This window comes from Lactuca sativa, chromosome 5, assembly GCF_002870075.4.
Source record: "Lactuca sativa cultivar Salinas chromosome 5, Lsat_Salinas_v11, whole genome shotgun sequence".
NCBI lineage: Eukaryota > Viridiplantae > Streptophyta > Magnoliopsida > Asterales > Asteraceae > Lactuca > Lactuca sativa.
This window is the reverse complement of record NC_056627.2, coordinates 275226980-275247414: the sequence shown is the minus strand read 5'-3', so window position 1 is coordinate 275247414 and position 20435 is coordinate 275226980. Positions and strand designations below refer to the sequence as shown.

Genomic DNA, 20435 nt, shown 5'->3' with positions numbered 1-20435 from the left:
TAAAAACATGTTCAAACATTAAAATTACACATAAAAATAAATATAAATCACTCCAAAAACATTAGAAAATATATATAACCATAAGTTGTAAATCAATCTATTATTTAGAACCGTAATGTATAATAACTATTATTTATAGGTTTTTATAGCGTAAATCATATCAACCAATCGGTTAGATGGGTCACTCTTCAATTTTTTAGTTTTTATCAACATAAGATATTTTTTTTCAAACACACATATTTGTTTTTTTGTTTTTCCAAACATCAGACTGACCGTTTTTCAAAATGGTTCGGTTGTTCGATTGTTTTTTTTATTTTGTTTTGTCATTAGTTTTTTTTACCTCATGCCATTCAAACACAATCCAATTTTCTTCATCATATACTCCTTTCGTCCCATATTAATAGTCCATGTTTCCTTTTTGGTTTTTCCCAAAATAATTGTCTACTTCTAAAAATAAATATGTTTTTTACCATAATACCCCTCATTATTAGTTAAATTATCATAAAATTAAATGCAACTACCATAGAATTAAATGCAACAGAAGGGTAAGATTGTCATTTCATTTAATAAAGTTAATGGTAATTAATGTTTTCTTAAACTGTGTGTTTTTGGTTTGTGGATTATTATTTTGGGACGGAGGGGAGGGAGTATATAATAACAAGTCCTCTGATATTCTTATTATATATATATATATATATATATATATATATATATATATATATATATATATATATATATATATATATATACATATATATATAAACTAAATATAGTTTTTGATAAATACATACACATGTGTATGAAAAAGTTTATAACATTTAGCATGTATTTTTATTCAGTTTATGATAAATTTAAATAGATGAGAAACAACTATCAATATTTTTATGCAAAACATTTCATTTCGTTATATTTTTATTCAATTTGATCAGTTCAACCATTTTTTAATAGTTTGGGCTCCTAGAATATGGCGCCCTTGGGGCTTTCTATTTGATTGTATCGAAAGGCCCAATGAATTGGGATTTCCCTATTGGTCCAGGTCATTTCGGGGCAAGCGGATCGTTTATGATGAAGAGGATGAGCTTCAAGAGAATGATTCGGAGTTCTTGCAGAGTGGAACCGTGCAGTACCAGACACGAGATATATCTTCCAAAGAACAAGGTAACTCCAACATAATGACTCTGATATAACTGGCCCTTTTAGGGACTTGAATATTGCCTAATTGCTCTGGTGCATTTACAGTTATTGCTTCTGTGAACATAGTAGCTAAATAATCCCAACGTGTTACATAAGGCAAATATTGTATAATTGTTCGATTTTCTGCAATTTTTTCCATACCTCTGTGTAAATAACCCAATATTGGTTCACAGTCAATAACATCTTCACCATCTAGAGTAACAATGAGTCGAAGAACACCGTGCATTGATGGGTGGTGAGGTCCCATATTGACTATCATGAGGTCTTTTCTTGTAGCTGGTCCAGTCATAGGTTTTTCCTGATGGTTCTTTGTAAAAACCGACCGGTTTGTTCCAATCTAGAAAAAGACAAAACTCATACTAATTGAACTGATTTCCGGTTTTCGGCCAAACCGGTTCTACCGACTAGTTTTTAAAACATAGGTTAGCAGGGTCTCTCTCTCTCTCTCACTTTTTTTTCTTAAGTTTTTTTTGTTACACGGATGGTCATGCTTCGTCAATGCCTGACCCATATAAAAAGACATTTATACATTTTATATACTATATTTTATATAAAATGGGTAATTAAATAACTTTTTTTGTGTGCAACACTTCCTGTACATACAGTATTGTTTGATTCCTTTAGGTCACAACTAACTTGGTTCTCATCCAATGAGAACTTCCACTGGAGATGATTCTGTCTTTCTTGCTATTAGAAAGACACAAATTGCTACTTCTGTTTGTCATTTATTTAGTATACTCAAAAAATGAAATATCAAAAAATAAACCTTAAATTTTTTTTAAATAAACTAATACTAAAATTTGATGGTTGTATTGTATAGTTAAAAGTAAACCTTGTAGTTTAAATTTAAAACGAATATGATAGAAATCCCAAAGCAACAATTTGTATACCTTATTTCAATGAAAGACAAGAAACAGAGAAGCGTAGAAGGCTTTATTTACATATGGAGGCATGTGGGTTTTGTTGTAGATCGCATAGAATCCATTCTTAAAACTTGTTGAGTTTTGTTTCAATGGGGGATTTGTGAACCAATTCAAATTTAGTAGATAGCAATAGCAAATCAAGGATAAAACCAATAAAGCACATTATGAGTCAAAAAAAACTAGTAGATAGAAAACATTCTTAATGATGTGACATTCTCTTTGCTTGAAAAAAATAAAGTATCCAACTCTCAAAAAGACATAAACATAAGTAAAACAAACTATTAATCCTCCTAACATTCAAAAACACCAAACCTCAAAATGATTATGATTTTTGCTTATTAGCTTAATTCATCCTCCTGATTAGCTCGTTGATGAAGTTTTCACGGTTTCCAGCATCTCCACCTTCAACATAATGGTTCCTCTTCTTCTTCATTCCACCCAATGGTGCTTTCAGCTTAAATGGCCACAAGAAGTTGTTTGCTTCTTTAAAATGTGGTCCAGCAGTCAAGATTTCATGAATAAGATCTTCAACACAGATGATTCCAAATTTTCCAAGACCCTGTTCATTCAATTCATAAATCCAAATCAGCATATGTATCTTTCAAATTTCAAAATTATTCATCAAATAAATACAAACAAACCTGTTCAACAATGGAGTTGTCTGTTAATGGGATCCTTTGCTTGTTAAGCTTTCCATATCCTCTCTTGTAGATCAACTCCTTCACACTCTTCAAGTTCGGGTACCTGAGAAAAAGGATAGTTTTTATTTAATAAAGAGAAAAAAAACCAAAACATAAAGAATTTAAAATTGAACTCGTTTATTACCCATAGGTGACATATGGTTCAACTCTGTGGAGCATGTTCAATGTGGCTTTGTTGACTTTCAAAAACACACCATTGAATATCTGTTTCATAAAGATTGAATTATAAATAATATGAAGATATGAACTTCAGCTTCTTGATGGTTTATGTAGCAAAAAATAAAAAAATATATATGATGTTTATATGGGGCATTGGAAATCACCTGTCTCAAACGCAAAAGCTGCAAAATCTTCTTTGACTTTGGGTCCATGGCATTGATACTATATGTTACAGAGTGGAAAAAAGAAGATTAATACCACTACTATATATATACAAAATATGATCTATCACTGTGAGAATCACAACTGTAAATCAAAAAAGGCAACAAAACATACCCACGGATACGAATGATGAACAGCATCTTGGCTTCAGGGTTCACATAGAATCCACCCTTCAACCTTGCCTCACGCTTCAACTGGATCAACTCCTTGTCCTGCATTAAACAGAGATGTATACAAGTCAATGATCAGATACAATCAAAGACGATAGAACAATGAAAAAAGGGATTAAAGAATGATACCTGAGCTTCATACTCCTTGCTGTACTGCTTAGCCCTGTTGAAGATCAACTTCCTGTTGGCAGCGTTCTTCTTCTTCAACTCTTCAACGTCTTGCTTCTTTGCAAGAGCCCATTCCTCGTTTCTCTTTTGCTTCTTCAATACAGACTCTGGAACGAGCTGTCCTGCCTTGGCAACTTCAGCCATTTCTTCAACCTGCGTCAAAACTTCGATTCATCAATCCATGAGAGAAAAAATATAAACACTTTTTATATAAATCATGTAAAGTGAATTTCAAACATTATTTCAAAGCAATCGTTTCCATTAGAAAAACAAAATCTAGATACAAAACGAGACATGTGCTGATTAAGTTTTCGAATCAAAAGCAACTGGCAGAATCACGCATCAAAATGATAAACTTATAACCTCTGTATAGTTTCAAATTAAAGTTCAACGCCAGTAACTCATAGGGAAGACAATAACTTATGAGATCACCGCACTAACGCCGGTATACTGATATGATGCTATGGTATATAACACATGCTGGTTCAGTGTAGAGCTTACAGAAGCATACCTTTTGGAAGCGGCACCGGCGACGAAGGGATTGTAGACGATGAAGAGGCGAAATAAGGGATTAGGGTTTTGTAAGAGCAGGGCATTTGTAAATATCAGTTCTACTTTTGCGGGCTTGGGTTTGAACAGTGAATGGGCTTTCCTTTTAACTATTACAGATACTTTTGGGCTTTTGCTGATCCAATTTACTTGAACTTATTTTCAAAGATAAGTTCAACTAATTTACGAAAAAATAATAGTTCATAATTCGTTTCTTCTTTGCTTCTTTAGAATGTAGCCAATGAGGGTTTGGATTCAGTTTTGAAACATTAAATGTTTTTTGGTAAAATAGTTTATTAGCTTATTTGGTAGGAAAAAAATTATGTATTTGATAAAAAAAAAAAAAACTATTTATATATATACAATGATCAAAAAGAAAATCTTCTCTCTAATAAAAGAATTCATTTATGCCATGTGGCATCTCCTCAATCTATAAATTTTGAAAGTGAATTGCCAAAAATGCCCTTCATATTTTTCCACATAATTTTACCTCATAATTTTTAATTTTTAAAAAGTAATTATGTTGATTATGAGACGTTTAATTAGGAATATCTCGGAAGTATCTACGTGATCCCTGATTTTATGGAAATTATAATTTAAATTATACCTTTTAATTTGATAACCCTGGTAACCCTGCAAATCAGGAACCAAATAAATGTTTCTTTTTTTTTTAATTGATAATAGTTGCGAATTTACGAGGAATAAAAACTTTGGTCAACTTTGTTTGATGTTTAGGATTCAAATCCTCTGTCATTTATAGTTCTTTCTACTATAGCGTAGCTATTGGATTTGGTTTAGAAATCGCAAGAGGTCATTTCTAAATTTTTTCTCTACTTCTGTTTTCATACTTTCTATACTCTCCCATCTTACTTTCGAATATTTTTCATGGTAATTCCTTCTTCATCTTTTATCTTATATTTTTCGTTGATATGTTTGTAATCGATTTTGATTTAGAGCTTGGTGCATTTCTTGTGGTTTCCATGGATTTAATTTAATAATAAAAATATTTTACCCGTTGTTTTCACGGGTTGTAACCTAGTATTTATATATTCCAATCTTTTTAAAGCAAAACCGTCAGAGTTTTCACATAAATTTGCCATTACTATAAAGTTGAAATATATCTCATCTTTTGTGAAGTAAAACCGTTAAAATATGTTATGTATCAAGAAAACCATTTTTGATTCCTGAATTAAGAGGCTTGCTAACTTTTTTTTTGTTTTTGAAAGAGAAGAGGCTTGCTAACTTCAAAAAATGAAAATAAGAAAATAGAAATCAATATAATGAAATTAAGTGACAATGACAAAGATACCTCTTTAGCATAAAATACATATAATTTACAAATTTTTATAATATTATTCGGTAAAAAAAGTATATTTTCTATTGTAATAAACACATTTAGAATATATATATATATATATATATATATATATATATATATATATATATATATATATATATATATATATATATATATATATAGGAAAAGTGAATATACCTAACAACCTTATATAAGCTTAGGTACCTAACCACATCATACTACGTAATTTTGTATCGTATTTGCATTGTAATCACCCAAAGTTCTTAAAATTCAACCTCATAACTTGATTGCTTCCAAAATTTTTGGACTTTCACCGTTATCTTCTTTCAAATGACGTCTTTCTATCGGAGACCCCCTGGTGGGCTTCATATACTACCGTTACAAATCAAATGGTGTGGGAGGAATATAATAGTGAATGTCTGAAAATCTTGGAAGTAAATCAAGTTAAGGGTTGAAGTTTAAGAACCTTACACGATTGCAATGGAAATATAATGCAAAACAATGTAGTATAATAGGGTTAGGTACCTAAGCTTATATAAGGTTGTTAGGTATATTCACTTTACCCTGTATATATATATATATATATATATATATATATATATATATATATATATATATATATATATATATATATATATATATATATATAAACAACAATTATTGCATTAACACAAATAACATATATAAAGATCGGTATTTATAATAAAGATCAAAATTTTATCATAACATACATTACAAAATTTGTTTAATAAAATAGATCATCCTTCTCAAATTCTTTAATATTTTATCATAACATACATTACAAAATTTTATCATAACTTCATTATAGTGATCATATTTAAAGAAAATCACCACATACTAATTTAAAAGTTGCAAGTTGGTCTAAATTGAGTTTGGGTTGGACTTATTTATTAATTGATTTGAAAATTTCAATCTAATCTTATTTATTTATTTAAATCGATTGATATTTTCAATTTATTTATTTATATAGAAGGTCATACAAATTGGTTGTCACCGAATAATATATATGTTTCAACTCAACCTATTAAATAAATAGGTTAAAACATGTGTTAATGCGTTTATATATATATATATATATATATATATATATATATATATATATATATATATATATATATATATATATATATATATATATATAAAGAAAATTAACTAACAATCACATCAATTAACTAAGTTCCAAACTTAGATGAAAATTCATATACGACAAAAGCATAATCCTAATTTAGAAATACAAATAAATTATTCAAATAACATGCAAAATGTTTAAATTTGAATTCATTTGAGAAATGGCTAGTGTTGGCATAAAAAATATAGGAATTAGACGTTCTAAAGCTACTTTGTGTACTTTAGAATGTACAGGAAGTTTTATCATGGTATGCTTAAGAAGAAAAGACGTCATATGACTATAAAAGGTGTTTGTGTTGATGATGATTGGGTATCTCATCCTCATCGGGTGAAAGACGCTTTGATGAATTTTTATACGAAAAAGAATGACAGTTTTATGGGGTCTAGATATTTAAATCACAATCCTAAATTAAAGTCTCTCAATTCAGATCATATTCGAGGGTTGGATAAGTTGTCTGCTTTAGAAGAAGTTTGTGATGCTATCTGGGCTTATGGGAGTGATAAGGCGTCGGGTCCAAACGGGTTTACATTTATGTTTGTCAAGAGATTTTGGGATTTGATGCACAGTGATGTTCATAATTTTGTTCATTTTTTAGGTTGAATTATATTCCCTCGGGATGTAATTCTTCTTTCATTACTTTAATTCCTAAAATTTTGAATCCTATGTTGATCAATGATTATCGGCCTATTACCTTTATTGGCATTCAATACAATATCATTTCCAAGTTATTGGCTAATAGGTTGGCTTAGGTGGTTGATTCGGTGGTAAGATCTGAGCAGTCTGCCTTTATTAGAAGGAAAACAAATTATAGATGGTCCTTTGAATGTTGACGAAGTGGTCGACTGGTGCAAATTAAAGAAAAAGAAGATTATGATTTTCAAGGTGAATTTTGAAAAGGCATGTGATTCTCTTTCTTGGAATATCATAATGTTATCCATTGGAGGTCAGTTAATGTTGTTGAAGTCTGTGTTGAGATCCATTGGTATTTTTATATGTCTTTATTTCATATGCCAAGTGTGGTTAATAAGTACCTAGAAAGATTGAGAGCCAGTTTTTTTGGGGTGAAGAAGTAGGGGATCGAAAATAACATTAGGTTAAATGGGATTCGATTTTGGCTTCAAAAGAAAAAAGTGATTAGATGTTGGCTCAATGGAGGCTTTTAATAAGTGTTTTATCTATAAATGGAAATGGTGCTTTTTTAATAACAAAGAAGCCTTATGGGTTAAAGTTATTAAAAAAATAACGGTAGAGATGGTGGTTTGGGATGGGTTGACGATTCAATTTTAAAGAAAGGTATTTGGTTGAGAATTGTTGATATTATAAAGTAGCTCCATGATTATGTTGTTATTTCTAGGACTGTGATTAAGAGGAAGGTGGGGGATGGGTCTCTACGTTTTTTTGTAAGGATCTGTAACACCCGGTTTTGGATTTGCTTCATTTTTTGTGGTTGCGACCCAATCATCAGTTGTCATGAGGCTTGAGTCTTGGGGAAGATAGGAGTTGGCCCTTTTCGGTTGTGGGTGTTATGGTTAAAGTAGTCCAAGTGTTCGATGGTGCTTTCGGAGTCCAAAGGTATAGTCGTAATTTGATAACTCGGTCCTTTTATGAATTTTGGGTTTTGTTCGAGAAGTTCTAAGGCTATGATGAGTTAATATAAGCGTAGGTTTTCTCTCCACCTTTCCGTGGATATAAGGTTCGTTGGAAACGGATCTACGATGAGGAAGTAATGGCAATTTGAATTATTGGCAGAATTGGCCTCTAATGGAAAAAGATGGCAAATCGGTCCCATGCATGCAAGGAGGGGAATACACGTGGTTGGTCATGTACACCCAACATAATGAGCAGAGTGCCAAACCCTAATTGTTAGGGTTTGGGCACTATTTAAGCATTCTTATAAGCTCAATGCTCTTTCATTTCTCAACCTCCACTGACTTCTAGCCTGATTTCAGAAACCCTAACCTCTCATTGAGTGTTTTAGAGATCTAAGTGTGCATATTGGTGTGCTTTTGCTGATTTTCAAGAAAAGGGTGCTCGGTGCTAGCTTGTGGTTCAAAAGAAGACTTATAGTGTAACGCCCGCAGATTCGGGCTAGTTAATTTATAGACAATGAGCGTCAAAAATGAGTTTTTGATTAACGATTATTTAGAAGGATTAATCTTAACCAAGTTGTAGTATATGTTACAGGGGTTCCGTACATATAAAGAACGCCGAAATCCGAGTTATAACTAATAAGTTATGGCCCGTCGAAGTTTTACGGCAAAACCGGCACGACACCGGGAGACTAAATAGTGAATTTATGATAGAGGACTTTTTATCCTTGGATATCTAAATAAAAGTTGTAGTATACATTAAACCGCGAACATACAAAAAAAGAACGCCCAAATCTGACTTCATATGAGGAAGTTATGATTTTTCTAAGATTTGGCATAGCAGTGCACTGTGCACAACCCGAAATTCGAAATTTACATCGAGCGGTTTTTGTCCAATGCAACCTAAATGAGAATTGAATATCTCATTAATAGGAGCTCAACGATAAAAAAGACAGACGAAAACGGAGTCCGTATGAAGGAGTTACGAATTTTTCGCGGTCATTTAGCAGTATAATCTCCTCCTACTGTTAAATTTAAGATCGGTCGAGAATTAGCCGACGAAGTGAAAATGAAAGTTGTAAATATTTGTTTTACCTACGTGTGGATATAAAGAACGTCGAAAACGGAGCTCGTATGCAAAAGTTATGTTTTTTCTAAGTCGGGAATGAGTTGTGCGAAATCGGGTGACGTGGCGAAATCCTGGTCGTTGCTTCCTCCCCAAGGCTAGCCACCAGAAGGTGACATGTGGCATGAAATCAACGAGTAGGTCCTCCTACTCGACGAGTAGAGCTATTTTTTAGCCTATAAATAGAGGTGTCGGGTGAAGCTCATTTCTCACACCTTCAAACCCTTCTTTCTCTCTCTAGAAACTTTCTCTAAGCCCCCCAAACCCCCCAAAGCCTAAGGTAACTCCATAGCACGAGAAGGAAGCCCTGGAGATTCCCATGTGGAAATGGGAACAGATCACAATGGACTTTATTACCAAGTTTCCGAGGACGGCGAACGGGTTTGACACTATATCGGTCATCGTGGATCGATTGACCAAGAGTGCCCATTTCTTAGCCATACGGGAGAGTTCATCGGCCGAGAAGTTGGCTGACATGTACGTCCGCGAGATCGTGGATCTCCATGGGGTTCCGGTCTCCATTGTCTCCGACCGGGATGTTTGATTTACCTCTCATTTATGGCAGAAGTTCCACGAGCAACTGGGCACATGGTTTCACTTTAGCACATCATTCCATCCGCAGACCGACGGTCAGAGCGAGTGGACAATTCAGCCCCTCGAAGATATGTTGAGGGTGTGTGTCATTGACTTCAGTGGGAGCTGCGATTCCCACCTACCCCTTGTAGAGTCCGCCTACAACAACAACTATCATTCCAACATTGGCGCCCCGCCTTTCGAGCTGTTGTATGGGCGGAGATGTCGCACCCTAGTTTGTTGGGGTAAGGTCGAACACAGGGTGATGGGATGAACGGAGGTAGTCTTGCAGACTACCGAGAAGATTCATCAGATTAGGCAGCGACTGCAGGCCACTCAGAGTCGGCAGAAGAGTCACACCGACAGATGCCAATCCAAGTTAGAGTTTGAGGTGGGTGATATGGTACTCCTGAAGGTCTCACCCTGGAAGGGTGTGATTCGCTTCAGGAAGATGGGGAAATTGGGTCCCCGTTTCATTGGGTCGTTCAATATCATTGTCAAAGTTGGCTAGGTGGCATACATGCTAGAGCTATCGGAGGAGCTTAACCAGATCCACAACACTTTCCACGTTTCACAATTGCAAAAAGTGCATTATGGATCAGGAGGCAGTGGTGTCATTGGACGATATTCAGGTTGATGAACGCCTGAATTATGTGGAGAGGCATGTGGCCATACTGGAAAGGAAGATGAAAGTTCTTCAAAACAAGGAGATACCTTTGGTAAAGGTACAGTGGGAACATCGGAGGGGTTCCGAGTGGACTTGGGAGCCGGAGGATGAGAAGCGAGAGCACTATCCGGAGTTGTTCATGTTGGATTAGTGTCTAAGTCCATAACTATTTTGGTATGTACTTGACCCGATGGTGCATGGTCCTTTTGGGTTGCCTTCACCAAAGCAACTTGATAGGATGAATTATGGAGAGAAAGGATTAAATATGATTTATTAATATATTATGGGAATAATATATTAAAGGAGAAATCATATTGTTTAATTAATATTAGTCAATAATTAATTGGTAATTAGTTTTGTGACTAAAAGAGATTAATTAAACTTAAGGGACTGGAATTGTAATTATAAGATAATTGCAATTTGGGCCATGGATTGTCTTAAATCAAGAGGTGGACGAATTCTTATGGGAAGCCCATAAGGAAATCGTCCAAGGGCTTGATTAAAGGAGTCTATGGGTTGCTTAGGGCTTAAGCAACCAAATTAGGGTGTCCATGTTAGATAACCCTAATTGCCTCACTATATATCTGAAAAATGGTTTCAATTGTATTGATGCATTATATATCTGAAAAATTCGATTTTTGGTGTTTCTGGAGGCTGGACTCGCCAAGTCCATAGTTGAACTCGCCGAGTCCATAGCTGAACTCGCCGAGTCCAAGGTGACTCGACGAGTCCAGGCTTGACTCGACGAGTCAACTCATCAGATGGAGGTTATCTCGGGATTTCTTGCTGTTTTTGCATTAGGATAGTTACCTTGTCATGTTAGATCAATATTAATCCGTTTATATGATATATTTGACTATAATTTTGATCTAATTTAAGATATTTATCAAGTAATAAGATAATTGTTTCCTTATGTGATAATTGATTAATTATTTTGAGTAAATTGATAAATTGTTTTGCAAGAAATCATTAAACAAATCAAATATGGATAATTATGTGATTAAATGTTAATTTAAATTATTTATTATTTGATCCTTGTTGTTATGAAAGGTTTCATATTTTGCCCTTTAGGTTTTATAGTTTAAATTTGAACCCAAAAGTTTTGTTGTTTTGAAATTTAAATAGTTGAGACCCTTATGTTTTGAAAAAGGTTTCAAAACTTGCCCTCAAGTTTTGGAATTTAAATTTTGATTAAATGGTTTAATTTTGATGTATATTTAAATTCTAAACCCTAATGTTTGAAATGTTTCAAAACTTGCCCTCAAGTTTTGGAATTTAAAAGTTGATTAAAAGTTTAATTAGGAATGTTAAATTCTAAAACTCTAGTATAGTTTTGAAAAAGTTCAAATCACACCCTTATGGTTTTATTAATTAATTAAGGTGTATAATTAAAAGAAGTTTAATAAATCCATAAAGTTTTGGTTTAAAATTTAATTGAATTAAAAGTATAATTGTTAAATTTGACCACCTAGTATTTTAAAAGTGTAAAATACACCCTATACTATATATAACATTAAAAGTCTAACATTATATATATGTATGAGTAAAAGTTAGTCTTACCGTTAGTAGACCTCATTCACGAAGCTGGTCTGTAAGGGGTGTTTAAGGAAATTGCCTATAAAATGGCGATTGAATGGGTATCCACTCTTACCCACCGCACTCTTGACTAGTGGAGGGTCGTTAGCCGAACGGGTAGGATAGGACGAAACCTTCCATTATAAGTATAATGAATTATTAAAGTAACTAAATGTTTTCATAAAATTCTCAATCTTAGTTACTTAGGCAAAAGTGAATTGATGCAATTCCATGAAATTACATTTTGTGCCCTTGCAAAGACGTTAGTGGAGCGTGTGTGGTTTACCGGCACACTAAATGGTTCTAAGCAAAGGTAGCAAAGGGTGAATCAATGTTTGTCATAGTTCGGTGGAGCGTGTGTGGTTTACCGGCACATCGAATAGATGACTGTAACATGTGAGGGCACCATGTAAGTTTGCATGGTTATTCACACCCGCTTTGTGATCCTCGGCATCCCAGTCACAAACAAGAGGGGCATATCGAGATTTAAACATGCCATTGAAAGTTCAATGAATCTCAAAGGATCTAGGAGTTTTCATAGATTTAAAACTTAAAATTCTTTTTCGTTTTTCATGGTGGAAATTAGTGAATCGTCATTCACTTACCTTCAAATGTTCTGCAATTTGGGTTACGGCATCCCTCTCCCGAGTTGTAGAATATTGTGTTGGGTCCTAGCCTTAGTATTTCATTTGGGTGATTTACTAAGGACTCAATCAATCAACTAACTTGAATTCTTTTTCTCCCGTTTTGTAGATGTCAAAGTTTGACAAACCATGGTCTTCTCAAATCCCGTGGAACAAGCATTCCACATGAAGATGATATTCCACGATTCGATCGAGGAACAAGATATCATGCTTCACTTCCTCCTCCTCCTCCTCCAATTATTCCCCCTAACCCACAAGTTTAAAGGCTTGAAAAGTTCAAGATCACTCAAGCCGTTTTGGCAAGTAAACATAAAGAAGGAAAGTCGGTGTGTGCACACATCCTAGGGATGAAGTCACACATTGATAGGTTAAGAATGTTGGGATCCGTTGTCTGTGAGGAAATGGCTGTTGATTGAGTTCTTCAGTCACTTCCTAACTCATATAGTGAGTTCGTAAGAGAGTATTATATGATGAACCGCGACGTAACCCTTATAGATCTCACCTATATGCTTATTGCTGCTGAATCAGCAATGGTTTGGCGCAATGGAAAAGCAAAGTTGATTGGTGAATCTGCCTTCAAGACCTCTATGGATATAGACAATGGCAACGAAAGAAATGCTATGATCGAAAAGTTTGATCATAAGAGAAAGGCAATGTCTAAAGTAGTTCCATGTCATGCTCCAAAAGAGTCAATTTGCTTTTATTGCCAAGAGAAAGGGCATTGGAGACGAAGCAACCCCATTTACCTAAGAGATCTAAAAGATGGGAGAGTCGAAACGTATGGCTCTAATATAGGTAAAATCTATTAACTAACTCTTTTAAGCTTCTATTCTAGATTCTTAATACATAATGTGATAGGATTACAATTGATGGATCGAAGAAAGAGAAAGGAAGCTTAAGGGAAGAAGTGAGCAGAAACTAACTGTGAAAGAATGGATTTCGATCGCATTTCTAAAATATTAGATTCTTGAGCTACTACTTAGAGTTAGAATTAGATTGCTAAGAAAGATGTATTAGCATAAGTTTTTCAATGAGTTGCATTGCAAGGACAATTTTTTCCGCAATAAAATAAATTTTGATTTTAAATTTTATTTATTTATCCTTACAATGGCGTGTATGAAAAATTGATGTTAAAATGTTTCTATTATTAACAATAATGGATTTGGTTCTTATTATGTTATTTATGGAAAGTCGAGAATTTACCAAATAGGGAGAGTTTCTCATCACCCAAAGTTTTAATTGGACAGAAATTTGGAATCACGCAACTTGGTTGCACGATGAATGAGAAATTTCATATTTGGAAATTAGACCAATTCATTGACAAAGTGTCAAGTGAAGGACTAGGAGATCGAGTACACAAAGTTGTGTGTTGATCAAAGTCCACCATAAGAGTAACAAAGATATTCGTCATGATTTACTAAAGGTTTAGTAAATATGATTATACGTATAAGATTAAGTGTAATTCTGAATTGATTGAAAAAATTTAAATCAATAGCAGAACGAATAAGAAGAATCAAGTAGGCAGAAAGATAAAAGTTTCTCCATTCTAAGATTAAGGGAGAGTACCTTTTATGCTTTATGATATGTCTTAATGATTAAGAACCATATCTCAATTGATCCTCTAAGTGAGTCTTAGTACAATTGTATGTCTAAGAAGAGGAATCAAGATTTGAAGAAATGGTTAAATCAAGAAGTCAATCATACTTCGTTCCAATAACAAGTCTTAAAGTTAAGATTGTGACAATGAGTGAAAAGTATTAAGAAGGTTTGTAACATTCATCAAATGTGGAAAGTTGTGATGTCTTGGATAAGACAAAGACCAACTAGGACCAATTTATGAAGAGTCTTGATAAAAGCTACACTAACTCTTGAATATTTGTTTGTCAAGAAATGTTTTGACAAGAGAATCGTATATGTCAAGGAGTCAGTGGGAGTCTTAATAGTCTTGAAAGGTTTCAAGAACAAATCAAATAACCCTTATCAATCATCACTAGCACACGAGTTGAGGTTTACAACCTATCGTGTTGACATTATTTTGATTCTGTGCCAATCTAATCGAGTTAATTATGCATGTGCGTTCTATGAGTTCTCATTTTGAACGCATAAAAGGCAAAGCACCTTAATCAATGAAAGGTACATTGATAGGAAAGGGTGAGCTGCTTAACTACTTGGAAGACATGGTGGGCAGCTGTGCTACCATAAGGCAAGAAATCAAGATTAAGAAAGTTCGGTCCATATGAGTTTGAATTTGTCGTAAACTTTAGTTTTAACAAATTCACATGGATAGGAACACATACACCGTTTAAATCTAAGTGTCATAAGATTTCCTCCTTCATGAAAATGATTGTGAGGAAATGCTTTCACTAAGAAAGATTTTAAGAAGATGGTGATTGTAAAATTGCATTCTCGAATTCGATTATGGTTACGGTATCCCTTTCCATAATTTGAATTGTGAGGTTTGGTAATTAGACTTAAGTGTTTAGACACACATATGAACTATCGAAGACAAAGGTGTATAAGTTCAAAAAGCCTTGATAAAAGATTATCAAAGCACTAAGTATTAGAAACATGAACTTAAGAAATTCAGTAAGTATTGTTTTTCTGAAAGTTAAGATGTTTATGAATACATGTCGAAGCTAGTGGGAGCATAAGTGTTATGTTTTATAATAATCATCATGATAGTGGGAGCATAAATGTTATGATTGTATGATTATTAAGGAAAGTATTGCAAGGTTAGCAATATTAATTATAGAAAACAAGAGTCATACTTTGCAAAGTCGCAATAGTTGAAGAGTTGTTTTGCTATAATTAAGGGAGAGAATATTATGCTTCATTTCAAATCTAAAGGTTTAGGTTGAGAAATGTTAATAAATTTAGTCAAAGGTACATAGTGTGTTCTTAAAATTTCGATTATGATTACGACATTCCTCTTCACAATTCGAATTTTGAGAACATAGCAAATAAAACATTGTGCGTCGTGTCCCATACGCTTCGGGTATAGGATCGATTGCAAATGCTTTAATGTTTGACCATTCTAAAATTTTCCAAATGTCGAGCGCATTTAGAGGGAAAAGGGACTAGAATTGGTTTTGACTAAAATAATTAAACAACTATCAAAGGACAATCCAAAGTTCGACGAGGATTGGTCGCTTGTGAGTAGTTGGAAGCATGGTATTGGATGGACCATATCGACATTATTATGAATAGAAAGGATTCTATTAAGAATGAGTTGTCATATGGAAATTATGGAAATGTTTCCATATTGGATGGACCATATCGACATCATTACGAATAGATGAGATTCTATTAAGAATAAGTTGTCATATGGAAAATATGGAACTGTATCCATATTGGGAATTGAATATTGAAAAATCTATGTCTAAGATTAGAAACTTTTATGCAAAAGGATGTTCAAAGGAAAGTACTTTGAGTGAGAGACATCATATCTGAGGAATTGTCTTGTAACAATCTCCGATAGAGGACTTTGTAACATCATTGGCAAAAGTCTTTGTGACTTTGGTGCAGTGACATTACATATGGATCGTTGCATAAAATGTTAGAATCTAGCATACTCTACAAGTGGCAAGAATTTGATATTCTTACACTTATGAAAAGGATTTGGAGTTGTGAGATGAGAATGATTGGAAGTGTGTTCAATTTGATCTATTTCAAAAAGTAAGAACCATAGGTAAACATTGTGTACATGCTAAGAGCATGGGACAAGTGTAATAATTCAAGTAAGAAGTTGATTACCCGAAATGACAAATAATGAGTAATCGATATGGTGATAAATAAAAAGGAGTTTTATTTATACTCAAAGGTTTGAGGCCATATGGGATTAGTATTATTCTTGTGTTTCACATTTGCATGTTTTGGCTTCCAGAATAATTGAGTTTATTAAGAATAATCGAATTATTCAAACGGGCCACAGTCGTTCATATGTTGGAAGTAGATATGAATGAAGACTGTCGTGAATTGGTGTGTGGATTGTCTAAAAGAGTATTAGACATAAGCAAATGTTTGTTGCAACGTTCATGAGTGCTTATGAATATGATTTGAGCATTGGATTAAACCCACGCTCACTTGGATCACTCCATAGATTGTATCACGAGTGATTGGTGAGACGATAACATCTTATATTCTTGAAACTGAGATGTGTGAGTTGTATCTTGCAAATCGGTTGCACATTGATAATATGTAAACACACTAGTAACTTGGTGTTATAAAACATATTGTTGTGTGTGATTTGGTTAGTAAGTGCAAGCAAGCATTGTATCAAAGTTTATCAGTTCCTTTTATCCAAAGTAGGATAAAAGCGATATCTTTGGGCCCCTCGATGGTTTTGTGATGACAAACGTAAATGCTCGGCCGGGCTAGGGCTAATTTGATTTGTTTAATTAGTCAGTCGTCATAAATCGGGAATCGAGATATAGTACAAAGAGAATGATTTGAAATCATATCTCATACGATATCAAGAATGGAGGAATATATGATCCCTTATCTAAGGACACGCGTATCTGATAGGATCAGAGTTGACAGCGGCTTTGGAAAGCTACGATTGCAGATCAGGATCTGAAGCCATACGCAGAATAGTTGTTAGACTTATCCAAGTGGGAGACTGTTGGATTAGTGTCTAAGTCCATAACTATTTTGGTATGTACTTGATCCGATGGTGCATGGTCCTTTTGGGTTGCCTTCACCAAAGCAACCTGATAGGATGAATTATGGAGAGAAAGGATTAAATATGATTTATTAATATATTATGGGAATAATATATTAAAGGAGAAATCATATTGTTTAATTAATATTAGTCAATAATTAATTGGTAATTAGTTTTGTGACTAAAAGAGATTAATTAAACTTAAGGGACTGAAATTGTAATTATAAGATAATTGCAATTTGGGCCATGGATTGTCTTAAATCAAGAGGTGGATGAATTCTTATGGGAAGCCCATAAGGAAATCATCCAAGGGCTTGATTAAAGGAGTCTATGGGTTGCTTAGGGCTTAAGCAACCAAATTAGGGTTTCCATGTTAGATAACCCTAATTGCCTCACTATATATAGATCCCTTAAGGACCAAAAACGTGGCTAAGCTTCTTGCTAGGGTTTCACACGTTTTTGGGCAGCTTCTAACCTCTCTCCTCTTCATCCTCTTGCTTATGGTGTTTGTGAACCATTATAGGAGTGACACTTGTGACTCTAAGCCTTCCAAAGTCAATTCAAGGAGGAATTGGGATTGTTATTGCTACATAACAATCAAGGTAATATCATAAACCTAATTATATGTTAATACTGATTTCCATATGCTAGAATTAGGGTTTATAGTCTTGGATTCAAAGCATGTACAATAGAGAAACCTAGATCCAAGCATTAGGTTTTGTATGAGCACACAGGATGTCTTATGACCAAAACCCATCAGTTCATCACAACGGACTTCGAGGATGAAGTCTAGTTCAAGTGGGGGAGAATTGTAACGCCCCGGTTCTCAATTATTGATAGTATGACTTTAAATTTCAAGTTTCAAGGTCTACTCAATGAGTGGATGCCCTGACTCGTCGAGTAGGAGCGGGATTAGGCAACGTATTTAAGTGACCAACTCGCTGAGTCGGAAGAGTGACTCGACGAGTTGGAGCTGGAGGGTGAAACCCTAATCCCCATGGTGTTGCACCCCATTTAAAGGATCCTTTGCCTCCTTAGCCTTCCCTTACAGCCCCTGTGAGTCTAAAAACCCTAAATCTTCATTTTCTCTCCATAGTTGTGTGTTTAAGCTTGAAAGGTGGATCTTGGTGAGGAAAGGTTTGCAGATCAAGAAGCTTTGATCAAGGAACAATTGGGGATCTGAAGTCAACCTCATTTTATCATCATTTGAAGGTATCAAGTCGTCACCTTTAGTTTCTTCTAGCTAGATCCCTTTTATATTTGAGTTTTTGGACCATTTTGGGGCATTTGCTGTTGCATTTTGAGTGATGAACCAATATCTGAAGTTGCAACTTCAGATCTAGGCTCATCTTGGCTCTTATCATCATAAAGTCTCAGTCTTTAGCATGATGGTGAAGTTATTTTGCCTAAAACCTCTTCTTTAGCTTGATTTAAGTCATTAGCACCTTGCATGCAAGTGAAGTTTGCAACTTTGCGTGATAAACATGCCCTAGGAGCTTGGATATGCAGTATGGAGCCTTAGCATGGCTTAAAAAGCATATGTATGGATGAAGGATCAAAGGGACTCAATGAGTGGCATGGTCGACTCGGCGAGTTCGATGAAGATTGTCGTAGACCCGACGAGTCAGTAGAATGACTCGGCGAGTCCGATGAAGATTACCTTGGGCTCGGCGTGCCAGACGAGTGACTCGGCGAGTTGGCAAGTTATGCAAGGAACTCGGCGAGTAGCTGAGGGTACTCGACGAGTTTAGGTCAACATGGACTGTTGACCTTAGCAGTTGACTTTGACTTTGACCAAGGGTCAACCGGTTGACTTCTGAGGATATTTTTGGTAAATTGGATATTATAGCAAAGGACATTGGTGAATATAGGTGTTGGAGTTGGAGTTACAATTGGAGGAGTTTGACACTATCGTCCGAGCTACTTGCGAGGTGAGTTACCCTCACTATACTAAGGGGTCTAAGGCACCAAGGTCGGCCCATTGGATTCGATGTCCTATTAGTTTTTGATATGTTGAGTTTGAGCTTGTAATGTATAATAGTGGTATGCTAGTTTGGCTGATCTATATAACTACCTGTGATTTTGTATGATTATATGTATGTGCGTTAGTTATGTTATATGTCGACATATTATGTGAGATGGGTTGAGGAGATACTGCTTCGTGCGGTAATCAACAAACCCTGGAGCAGATATGAGCTGAGCGAGACTCGTACTGTGGGCTTGGTGGAAATCCAGATGTGAGTTGTGGGTCGTAAGGTAATCCAGACTCACATTGTGGGCCCAAGAGGTAACCCAGTCTGTAAAGTTGTTGACCTAATATATGTTGTTATTTATATATGTGTTATGTGTAGTGTATCGGTATATTGGGGGAACTCACTAAGCTTTCGGGCTTACAGTTTTAGTTTATTGTTTCACGTATATCGGGGGATCGTGGCAAGGCAAAGACATGATCATACAACTCCTCATGTTTTATTTATGCTTTTGTGAAAAACTCTAATATAGACTATTTTGAAAACAAGTCTTTAATAACTGCGGGTTTTAAATGTTTTGAAAAGTTCAAATTTGTCTAGAAATTTTGGGTGTTAGAGAATAAACTTTAGCAACTATGGAACTAGTGCTTTACGAACGAGCATTGGTAGCTATGGACTTAGTGCTTGTCGTATAAACCTTGGAAGCAATGGACTTCGGATTGAAGGAATGTAGGATAAATAATTCTTAGGGTAGACCCTTAAGAATAAAGAAGATATTGGGGATGGGTAACTGGGTTGATTGTTTGATGTTTAAACATAATAATTATATTATTATGGGTTGAAAACCCTATGTACTCACCAGGTTTCCCAACATGACCCACTCAAGCATATTTGAATCACATATGCCAATACGAAGTTACATTACACTGAGAGATTAAAGAGGTGTAAATCACTAGTGTAAATGAATGTAAGTTCTGTTTATGCTTATGTTTATGTATTGATGATAACATCCTAAATGTTTTAAAATGAATAAAAATACATTTCTTTGGAAATGCCTTGATAACGTATTTATCATGT

The 20435-nt window shown here is 34.5% G+C and overlaps 2 protein-coding genes across 2 annotated transcripts; both read right to left on the bottom strand.

Annotated features, from left to right (window-relative positions):
* Positions 1 to 1081: 1081 nt before the first annotated feature.
* Positions 1082 to 1483, bottom strand: LOC111878841 (NAD(P)H-quinone oxidoreductase subunit H, chloroplastic). The gene has a single exon (XM_023875329.2). The coding sequence runs from the start codon at positions 1481 to 1483 to the stop codon at positions 1082 to 1084; it is 402 nt and encodes a 133-aa protein (XP_023731097.2).
* Positions 1484 to 2300: 817 nt separating this feature from the next.
* On the bottom strand, positions 2301 to 4182 carry LOC111878853 (60S ribosomal protein L7-4). The gene is made up of 7 exons (XM_023875338.3): positions 4049 to 4182; positions 3499 to 3690; positions 3314 to 3411; positions 3142 to 3199; positions 2943 to 3022; positions 2759 to 2861; positions 2301 to 2676 (listed from the first exon to the last, which is right to left on the bottom strand). Exons 2-7 carry the CDS (start codon positions 3679 to 3681, stop codon positions 2461 to 2463), a joined length of 738 nt encoding a protein of 245 aa, XP_023731106.1. The 5' UTR covers positions 3682 to 3690; positions 4049 to 4182; the 3' UTR covers positions 2301 to 2460.
* Positions 4183 to 20435: the final 16253 nt, after the last annotated feature.